Here is a 17011-nt window from a genome sequence, read left to right as displayed (position 1 = left end):
ATATGCTTATATATAGCTATAAAGTTTCCTATTCAGTCCACACTGAATTTTAAGGAAATTAAAATTTATTTAATTAAGCAATCGCTAAATGAAATTTTAAAAATTCTTTTCTTATGTACCATATAAATCTGAGAAACACTAGCCTTACTCTTGAAACAGTATCAATTTCTTTATATTAAATTAGATTTATGAATAACACATTTTTAGAGAAAATATATTTATTAACTTAGATTGGAAAAACTTGTTATATTATTTTAAACATACTGAAATGAATTTGAATTCCTAACATAAATTCTACATCTAATCTAATGGATGTTAGATGGTCAGTTTGAGAAGGAACTAATTTAATTGCTTATTCTTTAGAGTTCCCTAGAGAAATTCTCACTTATCTCAGTTAGTATATATATTTTTAGTATAGTTAGTACTAATTAGCTAGTTAATGAGATGTGAGTATATTGAAAATTGGCACTAGTCAGTTAATTACATCTTGATAAGAGCATCCTTATTATTTTTTGCAATGCTTTAAGCTTTCATTTAGGCATATTAACTTGATGAAGTTGTGGTATCAATATTATAAGATCATAATCTCTAAGAAATGAAAGAGGGCTTTAGAATCATTCAGCTTCTTGTAAGGGTCATCTCTTAATCATTCCTGTATTCCTAATCTATATTATAGTGTGTGGCATTTAGTTCTTACCTAATACATATCTGTTAAAATAATATTTGAATTAATGTGTATAATCTATGTCTCTCACTTTAAAGCACAGACTCTCAAAGATTAAATGGCTTTATAGGTTCAAGTAACTGGTAAATAGCAGAACTAGGACTAAGAAACCCGGATCCCTTAACTCTAGTGTTCTTTTCATGATACATTGCTACCATACTAGAGTATTTTTTCTTTATTCATATGTATAAAAATAATGACAAAAAGTAAAATGAATTATGCATAACAGACACATAAATAGGATATTATGTAGGTTAATACTGTATAATTTATTTTGAGTGTTGTGTTTTGATTGTATATTTTAAGCTGTAGGAATCTATGGTGTTATGTAACAATTGGAACCTAAAAGATTTGTAATTAAGTCCTAAATGTTTTATATGTAAATGTAAAAAATAAAGGGCATACACTTGCTTAATCATAAAACATTTAAGGGAACAGGCCAGCTCCTTCATTTACTGCAATACTTTTCCCTTTATGGCTCTAGGTTAGAGTCAGCCCTAGCAATGCACATGTGTGAAGTTTGAAAGGTAGAAGAGTTATAGAAACCATGATTGTCAAGGGGAGTTGTTGGCAGGCAGATAGGCAGATGTGAAAGTCTTAGTGGCTCCTAGATGAAACTCCTTTTAATTGACCACCCTAATGCTGTAGGCAGCTGAGGTAATTGGTGGCAAATTCCTCAAGACTTTTCAAATTCACAGCAGTTTCCTAATGACCATTTTGAGAACCCTGTCTTTGGTTCTCCAGGCTAAGAACAGCATTATCTTCTCTGACGTTCATTCCTTAGCAGGTTCAACAGTTGTGTGGTTTTGATTTCTATATTGAAACCCCGACTCCCTGGAAAACCTAGAGTGACTTTTGTTTCTGTTAAGGAATGCTAACTGATGCATTAGCAGACTGAATTCCAGATATGGGGGAAAGGGACTAGGTAATACAAAAGAGGATTGAGAGGAGAATGCTGCTGCTGCTGGGTTGGGTCACTCCATGTGGATCCTTTCTCTGCTCTTTCTTTTGGAATCAAGAAAATACTGTCTAAGAAATTCTCAACTGAGCTATCTAATCTTGGTCATCTTTAACCTCAACTGACCCCACTATTTCATGTGTCTTGGCAAAATCTCTGTAACAGTTATTCTAAACCTTTTCTGTCATCTTCAGGATTCCAGTTCCATTGCTTCTCATGGCTAGTGATTGCCATTATCTGAGTTTGTGCCAGAGAAGAGGACAGCGTGAATATTTTGTTGACAAAGAGTATGATGTGTGATCGCAAGTTCTACCAGATTGTACTGGTGTTAGAGGGGCAGGTTGAAAACTTAACAAACACTCTCTTCTTTTGAGTCTGTAAGGACGTATTAGGAGTCAGCTTTGAAGACAGAGAAGTGTCATGGAGCTGGCCTTAATTTAATGAAGATGGAATAAAAATAGCAGATCTTTCTGACTTCTTTTTTAAATGAACAAATCATTATAGTTGGTATTTATTTAAATTGATTATCTCAAGATAGAGCAGTAAAGGATTGGAGATATAATGATAAGATGAAGATTTAGATGAACCGATACTAAGAGTGATCTAGGTAGATGTTGAATGAAAAACGATTTTTAAGAGCCAGCCCTTAGTTTCAGTTGAAAGCATTCAACTCTTGAGCTGTATCAGTTTGGCTTCATCACGTTTTCAAGTGACTATGAAATCAAGGTGTCAGGAATAGAGAGAAAGGAAGGTGGAATTTTTCTAAGCTTCTGAATAACAGTTGGGAGATAGCTTCAGTGTATTGAGCTTAGCAAAGAAATTAGAATAAAAGTTCTTTTGCTGCAGTAAAGTATGATTTTGATTATCTAATTTCAGGGCCAATGTATATTCCATATGGGCGTGCCAGTCATTTAAGAAGCATGTTAAAAGTACCTTTTAAATTTCCTATTTGAACTGAATAAAATGAATATTAGTAAAACTTTTGTTTTGGTCTGATTTTAAAATGAAATTTTTAAAAAAAGGAGCAAAAGAAGTATTTGAATTTATCCATCAACCTGCCAGTGAATCAGTAAAATGTGAAATTGCCCAAATTCTGCTCTTTTCCTCATTCTTTTTCTTTGGTTACTTAGGAAACGAAGTCCATCAGTGTCCAGAGCTCAGAATAGAAGATACGACCAAAGGGAAGAAAGAGAAGAATATTCACAGTATGCTACTTCGGACAGCGCGATGCCTAGATCTCCATCAGATTATGCCGATAGGAGGTCTCAACGTGAACCTCAGTTTTATGAAGAGTCTGATCATATAAATTATAGGGACTCCAACAGGAGAAATCATAGACATTCCAAAGAATATATTGTAGATGATGAGGATGCGGAGAGCAGAGATGAATATGAAAGACAAAGGAGAGAGGAGGAATACCAGGCACGCTATCGAAGTGATCCGAATTTGGCCCGTTATCCAGTAAAGCCACAGCCCTATGAAGAACAAATGCGTATCCATGCTGAAGTGTCACGAGCCAGGCATGAGAGAAGGCACAGTGATGTTTCTTTAGCAAATGCTGAACTGGAAGACTCCAGGATTTCTATGCTAAGGATGGAACGACCATCAAGGCAAAGATCTGTATCTGAACGTAGAGCTGCCATGGAAAATCAGCGATCTTATTCAATGGAAAGAACTCGAGAGGCTCAGGGACCAAGTTCTTATCCACAAAGGACCACAAACCATAGTCCTCCTACCCCCCGGAGGAGTCCACTACCCATTGATAGACCAGACATGAGGCGTACTGACTCGCTAAGGAGACAACAGCACTTAGATCCTAGCTCTGCTGTAAGGAAAACAAAACGTGAAAAAATGGAAACAATGTTAAGGAACGATTCTCTCAGTTCTGACCAGTCAGAGTCAGTGAGACCTCCACCACCAAAGCCTCATAAATCAAAGAAAGGAGGTAAAATGCGCCAGGTTTCATTGAGCAGTTCAGAGGAGGAATTAGCTTCTACACCCGAATATACAAGTTGCGATGATGTTGAGATTGAAAGTGAGAGTGTAAGTGAAAAAGGTAAGCACTATATTCTAATCACACATTTTCCTGTAATTGATTAGATAAGGGTTTTCTTTTTAGGTTGTATTTCTGAGTAGACATTTGTTAGACATTTCTACTCTTACTTTTAAGTTCTTTAATGATGCTGGTTATGTGAAGAAAATTTTAAGTTATAAAAAGTGAATATCTTCGGTAATTCATGTAGTAGAAAAGTCTATTGACATTTTTAAGAATTGATTTTTGCTTTGTTTCTGAAAATGTTCTTGCATCACTTGATGGCATATTTAAAAATACCTATTAGCTATAGTTGTAAAAATAACATTTTTTGTGTGTTTCCTTTTAAAAGGAACAATATGTTTACTATAGAACATCTGAAAAATTGCTCAGTGTAAAGAATGAAATACAAGCTATCCACAATCCTTTCCCCCATATATAGCTATTGCTAACATTTTGTTGTATTTTCTTCCCTTTTTCTGATGCATGTGTATTTTACATATCTACAAAATTGGTATCATACTATATAATTTTGTATTCTGATTTTTTTCAGTTGATATCATACCATTAACTTTTCTCCAAGCCTTTAGATGTTCTTCAGAAATGTTTTAAATGGCTGCACTGATGTTCTGTCATAAGGCTGTACCACAAACTATTCATCTATCTGGGGTCATTGCAGTTGCTTCCAGTGGCTGGTATAAATAATATTATAATGGCTATCTTTATACATAATTTTTTGCCTGTTTTCTGAGTATTTCACAAATACATATTTGTGCTTTGATTCTTTTAAGCTTTTAATTCAGATTACCAACCTGCTCTCTAGAAAGATTATAACACTCCATTCTCCTGTCAGATGTGCTTGAGTTTTCATTCTTGATACACCAAATTTTTGCCATTTGAATAGACCACAAAAAATAGCATCTGTCATTTGTATTTGAATTTGATTGTGAAGATGAATGTTTTGTATGTTTATTGGTGTTTGATATATTCTTCAATGAATTGTCTTGTTCATTGCTTTTATTTCTTCTGCCCATGGTCCTGTTGGGTATTAATTAGTTTTGCTCTTATTGGTTTATAAGATTTTTTTTATGGTTAGAATTTAACCCATTTAACTGTCATCTGTTCCAAATGTATTTCCCATTTTGATGTTTAGCTACTAATTTTCTTTGGTCATTTGGAAATACTGAATTTAGTATAGCTAAGTCTTTGCATATTTGGTGATTCTTTCCCATTCCTTTTAACCCTAGAAACTCTTTATTCATCCCCAAATCAGTTGAATATTTAACTGTATACTTTCTCATGTTTTTATTATTTATTTTTTTAAACTTGAACTTTTTAATCTTTCTGTAATTTATTTTGGTGAACGCCACAATACACCTGATAGATATCTAAGAAGATTAAGAAGCTAAACTAACTCAAAGTTAATTTGTAAGTGCATAGCCAGAAGGTAGATTTACAAATGGGAATAGAGGAGAGTTTTCTGTTTCTTGATAAATTGCAACATGTAAAATGTTTAAGATAGTAATTCCTTCTAGTTGCAAAAATATTTCCTTGTTAATTATGGATAAAACACTATGTTAAGCATTTACCTAGAGAAAAAGGATTGTTTTTAATGGATAACTTAATATCCAAGAAACATATCTAGTATATATCAAGGGAAAAATCTTCCAGATTTCAGTTTGTGGGATATTTGAGAGGGTGTTTAGCTAGCTGGATGAAAAATTAAAAGCAGAGTTAAATTATAGATTAGTTGTTGAAGTTAGTTTGGTAAATAGGAAACGTTAACCTTTAACTTACGTTGAAGTCTCTGTTAAATTGAACTAGAATATAGTAGATGATGCCTAGATATTGCTATTTAGAATAGCCTTAAAATTTTAATGATGAAATTGGTTCAATGGATAGAAAAATACAAAGCTTTGTGAAGGACATATTGCTATTAATTGGTAAGAGGCAATTAATACCCTAATGGTGTTACAAATGTTTTACAAACCAATTTTATTTGACTTATAAAAGCATTGAAATAGCAAAAAAGTTGGGTCTATTTCAGTATTTTGAGAAGTATACAGTGGATTCATTCATTCATTCATTCATTCATTCTTTATATCATTCAACTAAAATATATTAAATATCAATAATTATAGTACCAGAGTATGAAACATGAACTATGAAAGCATTTCCTATCACCCTAGAATTGCAGCTTTGTGGAACAGGAGTAAGAACTGTGCTGAAAATTTGACTGCATTTATGCTAGCTGACTCATCCAAGAAAATTGTATGTAGGATGGACTTTTGTTTTTGTTAGCTTGAACTTGGAGCTGTCTGTCTGTTTTCCTTTCTAGGATGTATCCATGAGAAGGGCTTCTTGAGGAATTACTTGGGGGAGATATGGGGAGATGTGTTTCAAAGCAAAAGGGCAGCTCAAATTATTGCCGTCCTTAACCCCATTCTCCCTGGTACTGCTTATCTGCCTCTTTTTGTAGGGTTTAGGTTGGTAAAGATCTCTTTCAGGAGCAAATAAAGTCAGCCTGACAAAATAAGCATGGAATCCTAGAGTGCAAGAATGTTGTTAACTCTTTCAACAGAGGATCTAATGAAATATAAGTGAATGTTTCATTTCATAGGGATCTAAGATGCTCCTGATACTTTTGTCCAAATCTTGAAATATATAATTACCTTAATTCGTGGAATGGATTGTTGAATAAAATAGTAAGATCATGAAAACTGTGAACTTTAATGAATGATCAAGATGATAAGAAAAGTTAGACTGTATGTAAGATGAAGGACATCAAAAAAAGGAAACTAAAAGAGAATAAAAGGGTGCTAAAATTCTAGGTTTAGAATAAATGAGTATAAATGGAATACATTTCAGTCTCTTCAAACCAAATGCATTTTAGATATGATTATATATGTAGAACCTAGAAAAATGGTACAGATGAACCGGTTTGCAGGGCAGAAATAGAGACACAGATGTAGAGAACAAACGTATGGACACCAAGGGGGGAAAGTGGCGGGGTGGTGGTGGTGGTGGTGGGATGCATTGGGAGATTGGGATTGACATGTATACACTGATGTGTATAAAATGGATAACTAATAAGAACCTGCTGTATAAAAAATAAATAAAATAAAATTCAAAAATTAAAAAAATAGATATGATTATATCTTACACAGTAGTACACATATTCAGAAGTGTGTGTGTGCATGCATGAATGTGCACACAATGTTCAGAGTCAGCAGTTCAATCGAGTTTAAATTTCTTTCTTACAGATGACTGTAAAAGCCACTTTATATCAGCATATCCTACTCTATACATGTTGAGAATTTTTTAAAGAAAAAATTTATTTCCCATGGGACCATTGCCCTTTGCTTTGTTATTAAGGATACCTAGGTTTTGATTAACCTAGAATTTGGGCTTCATATCCTATTCTTGAGATAGTAGAGGGGGCAAGTCTCCAAATTTTACTGAGGAAACAGGAAATATATGTTTCTAATTTTAAACTTTATGTATTTTTTCAAAGAAATAATGTGACAATAAATTATATATTTTTATGTATTTGATTCAGCAAATTTAAGGAGCCAGTTCCAGCCACTAAGCTAGGTACTTGGATCCTGTGGTATAAAAGACATGTGCCTATTTTTGTTTTGCTTTAATCTGGGAAAGTTTTAAAATTTCACCTTTATTTTTGGAGAATAATTTCTTTGGATATAGAATTCTTGGTTGAAAGAGTTTTCCCCCCTCTCTCAGTACTTTGCATACGTCATTGCAGTTTTTTCTGGTGATAAGAGGCTTACCTTCCTATGGGTCGCTGCTGTGTCTGCATAGTCTAATTGCCAGCTAGAGATTTGGACAGAAATTGTGCTCAAATATTCTCAGCTTTTAAGGCTTTCACCCTCTGCTAATCAATCTGTGTATACTGTTGGGGACACATTCGGAGTTCAGCCAGTTTTCAAGTCACTTGCTTGGATTTTACTTTCTACCGGAATATCTCAGGATCTACCCTGAACATGGTATAATTTCCTAGTCAGTATGATATGTGTGGAGAGTTTATCAGGTTTTCTTTCTGTGGATCTCTCATTTCCAGGGCTTCCCTGTCAAATTCTGGCTGGTTTGCTATTCACCGTATGTGCGACTGCAATCTGAGGCTAGCTAAGCTGCTGGTTCTCTCTTTGTTTCCTACTGGGTTTGCTTCTTCTATCTGACAGAGCCATGGGTTTTCACCCCACCCCAAGGCAAGTAGCAAAGCTGCTGGTTTTCCCAACCAGGCTTGTGCTGCTGAAACTATTGATCCTTTATGTATGTATACCAGAAGGGGGCTGTGGGAGCAGCTCCAGGTAAGAAGGTAACAGACTTCTGTTGTTATTTTCTGAAACTCTAGCATTTTTCTCAATTTTTTAATGTGGCTTTGTTTGATTTCCACAGCCATGCAATTGTTGTTTTTGTCAGTTTCATCCAGGCTTCTACTTGTTTCTTTGTACGGAGAACTAGTTGACACTTCAAGCCACTGAGCCATAAGTTCTTCCTTTATCATGATTTTTTGAGTCTGGAACTCAGGCAGGGTTCAGTTGCGTAATTTTCTTCTTCATAGAGTGTTATGTGGAATATAGTAAAAAATACTGTAATAATTTTGTATGGTGACAGATGGTAATGAGACTTACTGTGTTGATCATTTTATAATATATAAAAATATTGAATCACTATGTTGTACACCTGACACTAATACAATATTGCAAGTCAATTATACTTCAATAAAATATAAAATGAAATAAAACAGGGATGTAATGTGTTAAGTAAAAAATAAGGATGCAGGATGATGCATCCTTATTTTTTATTTAATCTTTACCAGTTGGGGAGGGTATTTTCAGACGTTTCCAGTTGGCCCATTACGATAGTTTTTGTTTGTTTGTTTTTTAGGCCGCACCATGCGGCATGCAGGATCTTAGTTCCCCGACCAGGGATCGAACCCGTGCTCCCAGCAGTGGAAGTGTGGAGTCCTAACCACTGGACCACCAGGGAAGTCCACATTATGATAGTCCTTAATCCCACAGGCCAAGGAATATTAGTTCTTCCAAATGCCAAATCTGTCTGTTTGCGGACTGCTGTAATTACCACTGTTAGAACTTGATAAATTAGTAACAACACCTGTGAGGGAATAAGGGTGGAAAGACTTTGAAGAGGAAGTTAAATTGTGAACAGATACCTCAACCAATCCCACAGGAGTTTGAAGCTGGTGTAGATCTTCAGAGATGACCTAACTGAGGCAGGGGCCAGGAGGGCTCCATATGGCTGCCCCCTGGGGAGGGAGTATAACTTCTTTGGTAAAGGACTCAGCTATGAGCACTGAGCATGCAACACTTGGGGGCAGCTTGAGGAATGAGTGCAGTTCTGAGGGGTTCATACGGGTGGTATACAACAACATCCACTAAGATTTTGTTCTGAGTATTGTCCCCTTGTGTTTACAAGAGGGATATAACAATTTTAAGCATCCTATACTCAAATACCCTTTTGAAACTGAGAGAAACTTTTCTAGAAGCCTCCTCTGTATACTTCTTCATGGTTTTTTTGGGCCATAATTGTTACTCATGCCAGTTCCTAACTAATCACTGGCAATGGAGTTAGAATTATCAAGATTGGCTAAGAGTTCACAGTTCTAAGGGGATAGGAAGTAATTGTTGGGTAGAGAACCAATTATGCCTGCCCAAAGTATTCATTGTAAGGGTTATAATAGTGCAAAACTGGAGAAAACTTAACTGTACAAAAATAATGGGCTGGAGCTGGTTGATACCAACTTGTGAGAACCAGTTGTGTGCATCTCTTCCCAATTCTCCATTCAGTGACATACTGTTGGTAGTTCAAAATTGGCGTAAGTGAAAGTATTTGCACTATGGAAGTAGGCAAATGTTACAAAACAGGTTGTTAAAAATTAGTTACCATATCACTAAAATCTATTTGAAGTTTTGATAATTATGGAGGCTATGGTAGCAAGGAAAATTATCCAGGCTATAATGTAAACTTATTTTAGAAGCTGAATTAAAAGTTATATCTGCTATGTTAAAATGAGATATGCATATAGAACTAGAAAGAAATAAGGATAAATTAGAAGTTTGGGGGGCAACAGTTTGTAAAAAAAATTTTAAAGTAGAATTTCATTAGTATGGCTATAATGTTTATGTAATAAAAATGAAAAAAGGAAACTGTTAGTTAGTTGTCTTACTGTATTCCATCTTTAGTGATCATCCACCATGCACTCTCAGAGTACAAATCAAAAAATATTGTGAATATAATCTTATGCATTAGGTAGGTCATGCTTAATGCCTAAGAAATGTGAAAAAAACCCTTTATTTACTTTATAACAACATTCATTTCCCCATAACATTTTCCTCACAACACCATCAAATTTTCTAGGGTGCTGACTTTTTTTATGCTTTATGCTTCATCTTTATATTTGCATTAAAATTCAAATAAAATTAAACTAGTCATTCATTAACTATCTCCTTTTGATATGCATGCCTTACCCAGATCACATAGCCTTCCAGAATCTTTACAAGCTGGAAATAAGCATTTAACATGTAACAGTCCTTTCAGGAAATTTCTCAAGACTAACATTTTAATGGAGTCTAATAGGACAATTCATTACTTGAGAAAACTTTTGACTGGCTACTTAAGTGATTACTATATCCAATAGATGCAAAACATTTTTTTAAAATGTTGATATCAAAATATAGCAAGCAGTCTCCTAGTTGATTTATCTTTATTTTCTGTCATATGCAATGCTACTCTGCACAGAAGAGGGATTCCATTATAGTGTAGAATGGCCACTAGCACAAAATAAAAATTTCAAAAGAAAACTTTTCAGCTCCAAAATGTCAGTATCAATAATGAATTAAGATCTCTCATTCAAATATTTATTTGCAAATATTATATAAAATAATAAATGTTTTTAAGGTATGCTGTATAAAAATTTTCCCTTTTCTGCTTATTTATTAAAAACTGAAATGAATGCGTTTGTGGTGTTGATATTACCAAACTGCTATATTGGAATACATTTATTTGTAGTGAAAATGTGTACCATCTTTAAATAAGACAACTTTGATTTTGAATTACAGGCCAGGCAAGTATATTCAAATGTAGGTATCAATAGCGTATTCTGACCATTGGTTAACTTCTGTTGATTGAGAAGTTTGACATTCACTTTGACAGATTTATTTGAATGAAGTAGTAAACAAAAGTAAACTAAATGCTGGCTAAATAGTCTTCATCTAATTTATTTTGAGACAACTGCAGTTGTTTCTGTGATCCAATTATACTTAGCTATATTTGGAAAAATTACTTGTCATTGCACTTTGCTTCTTTTATTACCCTTTTGCTGAGCTGGTTCATATGCCCCCACCACATGCTCTGTCTCCCTCTTTTTCTCTGTATCTCTCTGCTTCCCACTGAGGCTTTCCTGTTCCCCATCTCTTTCTCTTTTGCTCCTCTATTGTGTACCCTCACTTCATGCACTTGACAGTTTTGTGTGGTGCCTTCAGTCAAGATTTGTTATATTCAGGTAGTCTCATAAATTGTGTGTCCTTTTCTTTTAATCCAACCCACCTTTATAATATAAATCTATTTTGTTTAAATCACACATCGAGGAACAGATTCTATTAATTAAATACTTCTAATGCTAGAAAATTAGAAGGGCTAGTGTAGGTACTTTTCGTTTAATAGTAGGCTACCTTGAGAACTCACAGAAAAGGAAAATATGTTGTACAACCAGATGCCCATTCCCTTCACCCCCTCCCCTGCAGATTCCCTTTTGGTAGACTTTATATGAAATTAAGATTGTATTTAAGTGTGAATTTCCCCATGACACAAGACTTCTAATATCAGCTTGATTACAGCACACAATTTTAATTATATTAAGTAACTAGTATTAGAAGTACATAATGCCACCATTCTGTGTTTGAATTTATATGTTATTTATTAATAATAGCCTTGACTGCTTTAGGTGTTGGAAAGCTTTTAAATTTGTTCAGAAAAAAAGTATAACATAGCTATTTAGTTTTATGAATTATAACTGATAGAGCCCATTAAAACTCATTGTCTTATTATGAAAATATATTGATTTAGGAAAGCATGCTTAACATTTGCTAATATTTTTTCCTGTTTTTATTCTATTTTGTAGTGGTTTCCAGTAGTTAAAAATTGTATAAACATGATTTTTAAAATATTTGTAACAGTGAAGACCCAAATCAAATGATTGATATTCAAATTATAAATGCCAAGTAAAGATTAGCAGAAGAGAAATGGAAATTAGAATTAATTAATAATGCAAAGTCATTAAAGAGAAATAACTGTTAGGTTTCAGATATGATGAGTTTGATAAGAATCTAGCTTAACTGATGAAACATATGGTGATGTGAAAGAAAGCATATTTCTGCTTGAACTTCCATAAAATACAGATTATAATACCAATATTTTCTCAAACCTCACTCTCAAATTCTGTTTAATACAGTTTAATTCAGTAGGAAAAAAATGTATTTCATGCCTATTGTGTGCCTGATGCTGTGCTAAGTGTTATGTGTAAGATGAGTACAGTGTGACCTCTGCTTGAGAGAAGCATGTAAGCAAACAAGAGGAATACAATATGTTAGATATGAAATAATTTAATACGAGACAGAGATGTAATTTAGAGAAGGTATTGATAATTCTACCTTGACTTATCAGGAAGGACTTTACAGAGGAGTTGCTATGTGTATTGAGTTTTGAAGGTTGAATAGAATTTTCCAGGAGAACAAAGCAGGTATTGGATGGGGATAGGTGGTCATTCTACACATTGGAGTATAACAATTATGTCAGTAAGAACAGTTTTTATGGAGTACTGACTGTTTGCCAGACACTGCTTGACATTTGAGGGGGGCAAAGATGAAGAAAGACATTTCCTTTCCTTAAGAAATTAATAAGCCTTTAAGGAGCTAATGTGGTTGATAGGTTTATTAATTATCCTTTTCTAGAGAGAAGCAATGTATATTAGACCGATGGGTTGAAAATACACAAACCAGGTTCTTTTCAAGGCTTTGCCAGTGATATCATTGTAATCTTAGGAAGGTTATTTAACTATCTGGTCTTTAATTTCCTCTCAAAAATAAAGAAAATAGACTCAATGTGTTAAAAACTATGGCAATGGAGCACCAGATTTCTTTTTCTTTGTTTTGAATTTTATTTTATTTATTTTTTACACAGCAGTTTCTTATTAGTTATCTTTTATACATATTAGTGTATACATGTCAATCTCAATCTCCCAATTCATCCCACCACCACCACCACCACCACCACCACCACCACCACCACCCGCCTCCAGCTTTCCCCCCTTGGTGTCCATACATTTGTTCTCTACATCTGTGTCTCTATTTCTGCCCTGCAAACTGGTTCATCTGTACCATTTTTCTAGGTTCCATATATATGCGTTAATATACGATATTTGTTTTTCTCTTTCTGACTTACTTCACTCTGTATGACAGTCTCTAGATCCATCCACCTCACTACAAATAACTCAATTTTGTTCCCTTTTGTGGCTGAGTAATATCCCATTATATATATGTACCACATCTTCTTTATCCATTTGTCTGTCGATGGGCATTTAGGTTGCTTCCATGACCTGACTATTGTAAATAGTGCTGCAATGAACATTGGGGTGCATGTGTCTTTTTGAATTATGGTTTTCTCAGGGTATATGCCCAGTAGTGGGATTGCTGGGTCATATGATAATTCTATTTTTAGTTTTTTTTTTTTTTTTTTTTTCTTTTTTTGCGGTATGCGGGCCTCTCACTGTTGTGGCCTCTCCCGTTGCGGAGCACAGGCTCCGGATGCGCAGGCCCAGCGGCCATGGCTCACGGGCCCAGCCGCTCCGCGGCATATGGGATCCTCCCAGACCGGGGCACGAACCCGTATCCCCTGCATCGGCAGGCGGACTCTCAACGACTGCGCCACCAGGGAGGCCCTATTTTTAGTTTTTTAAGGAATCTCCATACTGTTCTCCATAGTGTCTGTATCAATTTACATTCTCACCAACAGTGCAAGAGGGTTCCCTTTTCTCCACACCCTCTCCAGCATTTGTTGTTTGTAGATTTTCTGATGATGCTCATTCTAACTGGTGTGAGGTGATACCTCATTATAGTTTTTTGTTTTTTTTTTGCTGTACGCGGGCCTCTCACTGTTGTGGCCTCTCCCGTTGCGGAGCACAGGCTCCGGACGCGCAGGCCCAGCGGCCATGGCCCACGGGCCCAGCCGCTCCGCGGCATGTGGGATCTTCCTGAACTGGGGCACAAACCCATGTCCCCTGCATCGGCAGGTGGACTCTGAACCACTGTGCCACCAGGGAAGCCCCCTCATTGTAGTTTTGATTTGCATTTCTCTAATAATTAGTGATGTTGAGCAGCTTTTCATGTGCTTCTTGGCCACCTGTATGTCTTCTTTGGAGAGATGTCTATTTAGGTCTTCTGCCCATTTTTTGATTGGGTTGTTTGTTTATTTAATATTGAGCTGCATGAGCTGTTTATGTATTTTGGAGATTAATCCTTTGTCCGTTGATTCATTTGCAAATGTTTTCTCCCATTCTGAGGGTTGTCTTTTTGTCTTGTTTGTAGTTTCCATTGCTGTGCAAAGCTTTTAAGTTTCATTAAGTCCCATTTGTTTATTTTTGTTTTTATTTCTATTCCTCTAGGAGGTGGATCAAAAAAAAAGAACTTGCTGTGATTTACGTCAAAGAGTGTTCTTCCTATTTTTTCCTCTAAGAGTTTTATAGTGTCTGGTCTTACATTTAGGTCTTTAATCCATTTTGAGTTTATTTTTGTGTATGGTGTTAGGGAGTGTTCTAATTTCATTCTTTTATATGTAGCTGTCCAATTTTCCCAGCACCAATTATTGCAGAGACTGTCTCTTCTCCATTGTATATCCTTACCTCCTTTGTCATAGATTAGTTTTGATCATAGGTGCGTGGGTTTATCTTTGGGCTTTCTATCCTGTTTCATTGTTCTATATTTCTGTTTTTGTGCCAGTACCATATTGTCTTGATTACTGTAGCTTTGTAGTATAGTCTGAAGTCAGGGAGTCTGATTTCTCCAGCTCAGTTTTTTTCCCTCAGACTGCTTTGGCTATTCAGGGTCTTCTGTGTCTCTGTACAAATTTTAAGATTTTTTGTTCTTGTTCTGTAAAAAATGCCACTGGTAATTTGATAGGGATTGCATTGAATCTGTAGATTGCTTTGGGTAGTATCGACATTTTCACAATATTGATTCTTCCAATCCAACAGCATGGTATATCTCTCCATTTGTATCATCTTTAATTTCTTTCATCAGTGTCTTATAGGTTTCTGAGTACAGGTCTTTTACCTCCTTAGGTAGGTTTATTCCTAGGTATTTTATTCTTTTTGTTGCAATAGTGAATGGGATTCCGTTTCCTTAATTTCTCTTTCTGATCTTTTGTTGTTAGTGTATAGGAATGCAAGAGATTTCTGTGCATTAATTTTGTATCCTGCAACTTTCCCAAATTCATTGATTAGCTCTAGTAGTTTTCTGGTGGCATCTTTAGGATTCTCTATGTATAGTATCATGTCATCTGCAAACAGTGACTGTTTAACTTCTTTTCCAACTTATATTCCTTTTATTTCTTTTTCTTCACTGATTGCTGTGGCTAGGACTTCCAAAACTTTGTTGAATAGTAGTGGTGAGAGTGGACATCCTTGTCCTTTTCCTGATCTTAGAGGAAATGCTTTCAGTTTTTCACCATTGAGAATGATGTTTGCTGTGGGTTTGTCATATATGGCCTTTATTATGTTGAGGTAGGTTCCCTCTGTGCCCACTTTCTGGAGAGTTTTTATCATAAATGGCTGTTGAATTTTGTCAAAAGCTTTTTCTGAATCTATTGAGATGATCATATGGTCTTTCTTCTTCAATTTGTTAATATGGTGTATCACAATGATTGATTTACATATATTGAAGAATCCTTGCATCCCTGGGATAAGTCCCACTTGATCGTGGTGTGTGATCCTTTTAATGTGTTGTTGGATTCTGTTTGCAAGTATTTTGTTGGGGATTTTTGCATCTATATTCATCGGTGATATTGGTCTGTAACTTACAATGGACACTGCAGAAATACAAAGCATCATAAGATACTACTACAGGCAACTCTATGCCAATAAAATGGACGACCTGGAAGAAACGGATAAATTCTTAGAAAGGTATAACCTTCCAAGACTGAACCAGGAAGAAATAGGAAATGTGAATAAATGAATCACAAGTAATGAAATTGAAATTGTGATTAAAAATATTCCAACAAACAAAAGTCCAGGACCACATGGCTTCACAGGTGAAATCTATCAAACATTTACAGAAGAGCTAACACCCATCCTTCTCAAACTCTTTCAAACAATTGCAGAGGAAGGAACACTCCCAAACTCATTCTATGAGGCCACCATCACCCTGATACCAAAATCAGAACACCAGATTTCTGTGGTATTGTTTCAGGAACTGCTGAAGAAGCTCAGAGAGCATGGGTGACTATCAGGGATCTTCCACTTTGTTTCAACCAAATTTTGCTCTTAATCACTTTTATATTAGGGAGTTCTGTTAGCAAAGAGACTCCACTGCATAAAGAAGTGTGAAAGTGACGACTTGATATTTTAGTTCATCAACTAATTTATTCAATTAATTTTTGTGTTCCAGGCACTTCTATGTGTGCCAGAGGCTACAACAGTTAAACAAACAAACAAACAAAAAATAGGCAAATTTCCTGAGGTCAAAGAAGTAGTAAGACGCCAGATCATGTAGGGCTTTGTAAGTCATTGCAAGAACTTTGTCTTTCATTCTAAGTGAGATGACAAGCCAGATGACTTCATCTGATTTACCTTTTGAGGAGTAGTCTTGATGCTGTGTTGAAAACAGATTTGAGGGGGGCAAAGATGAATTCAGGGAGACCAGTTAGGTGGCTAATCCAATACCTAATGAGAGATGATGGTTGTTTGTACCAACTTGGTAGTAGTGGAAGTGAAGAGAGGTAGTCAGATTTTGGATATATTTTGGAAGTACAGGCAGCAGAATTTTCTGATGGTTTAGAGATGGGTGTGACAGTAAGAGAGGAGTAAGTTAAGGATTACTGCAAAGATTTTTGCCTAAGCAAATTGAAGCAAAGAGTTGCCATTAATTAACATAAGGAAATTGTGGCAGACAGGTTTTGGGGAGAGTGCAGGGAGGATCAGCCATTCAGTTTCGTACATATTGTTCAATTTTCCTGTTAGATATCTAGTGGAGGTGGTGCGTAACCT

The 17011-nt window shown here is 35.4% G+C and overlaps 1 protein-coding gene across 8 annotated transcripts in view; it reads left to right on the top strand.

Moving 5' to 3' along the window:
- Window positions 1-17011, top strand: part of RIMS2 (regulating synaptic membrane exocytosis 2) — a 587388-nt gene that overhangs the window by 281528 nt on the left and 288849 nt on the right. For all 8 annotated transcript variants that reach the window (XM_082600831.1, XM_082600834.1, XM_082600833.1 and 5 more), the window contains one exon: window positions 2813-3738. In XM_082600831.1, coding sequence (XP_082456957.1) covers window positions 2813-3738 — 926 coding nt within the window. The remainder of the gene's footprint in view (window positions 1-2812; window positions 3739-17011) is intronic.

The sequence above is a fragment of the Mesoplodon mirus genome (assembly GCF_964341445.2).
Source record: "Mesoplodon mirus genome assembly, chromosome: 16".
Taxonomy (NCBI): domain Eukaryota; kingdom Metazoa; phylum Chordata; class Mammalia; order Artiodactyla; family Ziphiidae; genus Mesoplodon; species Mesoplodon mirus.
Note: the sequence above shows the minus strand (reverse complement) of the source record. Positions and strands in the feature narration are given on the sequence as shown.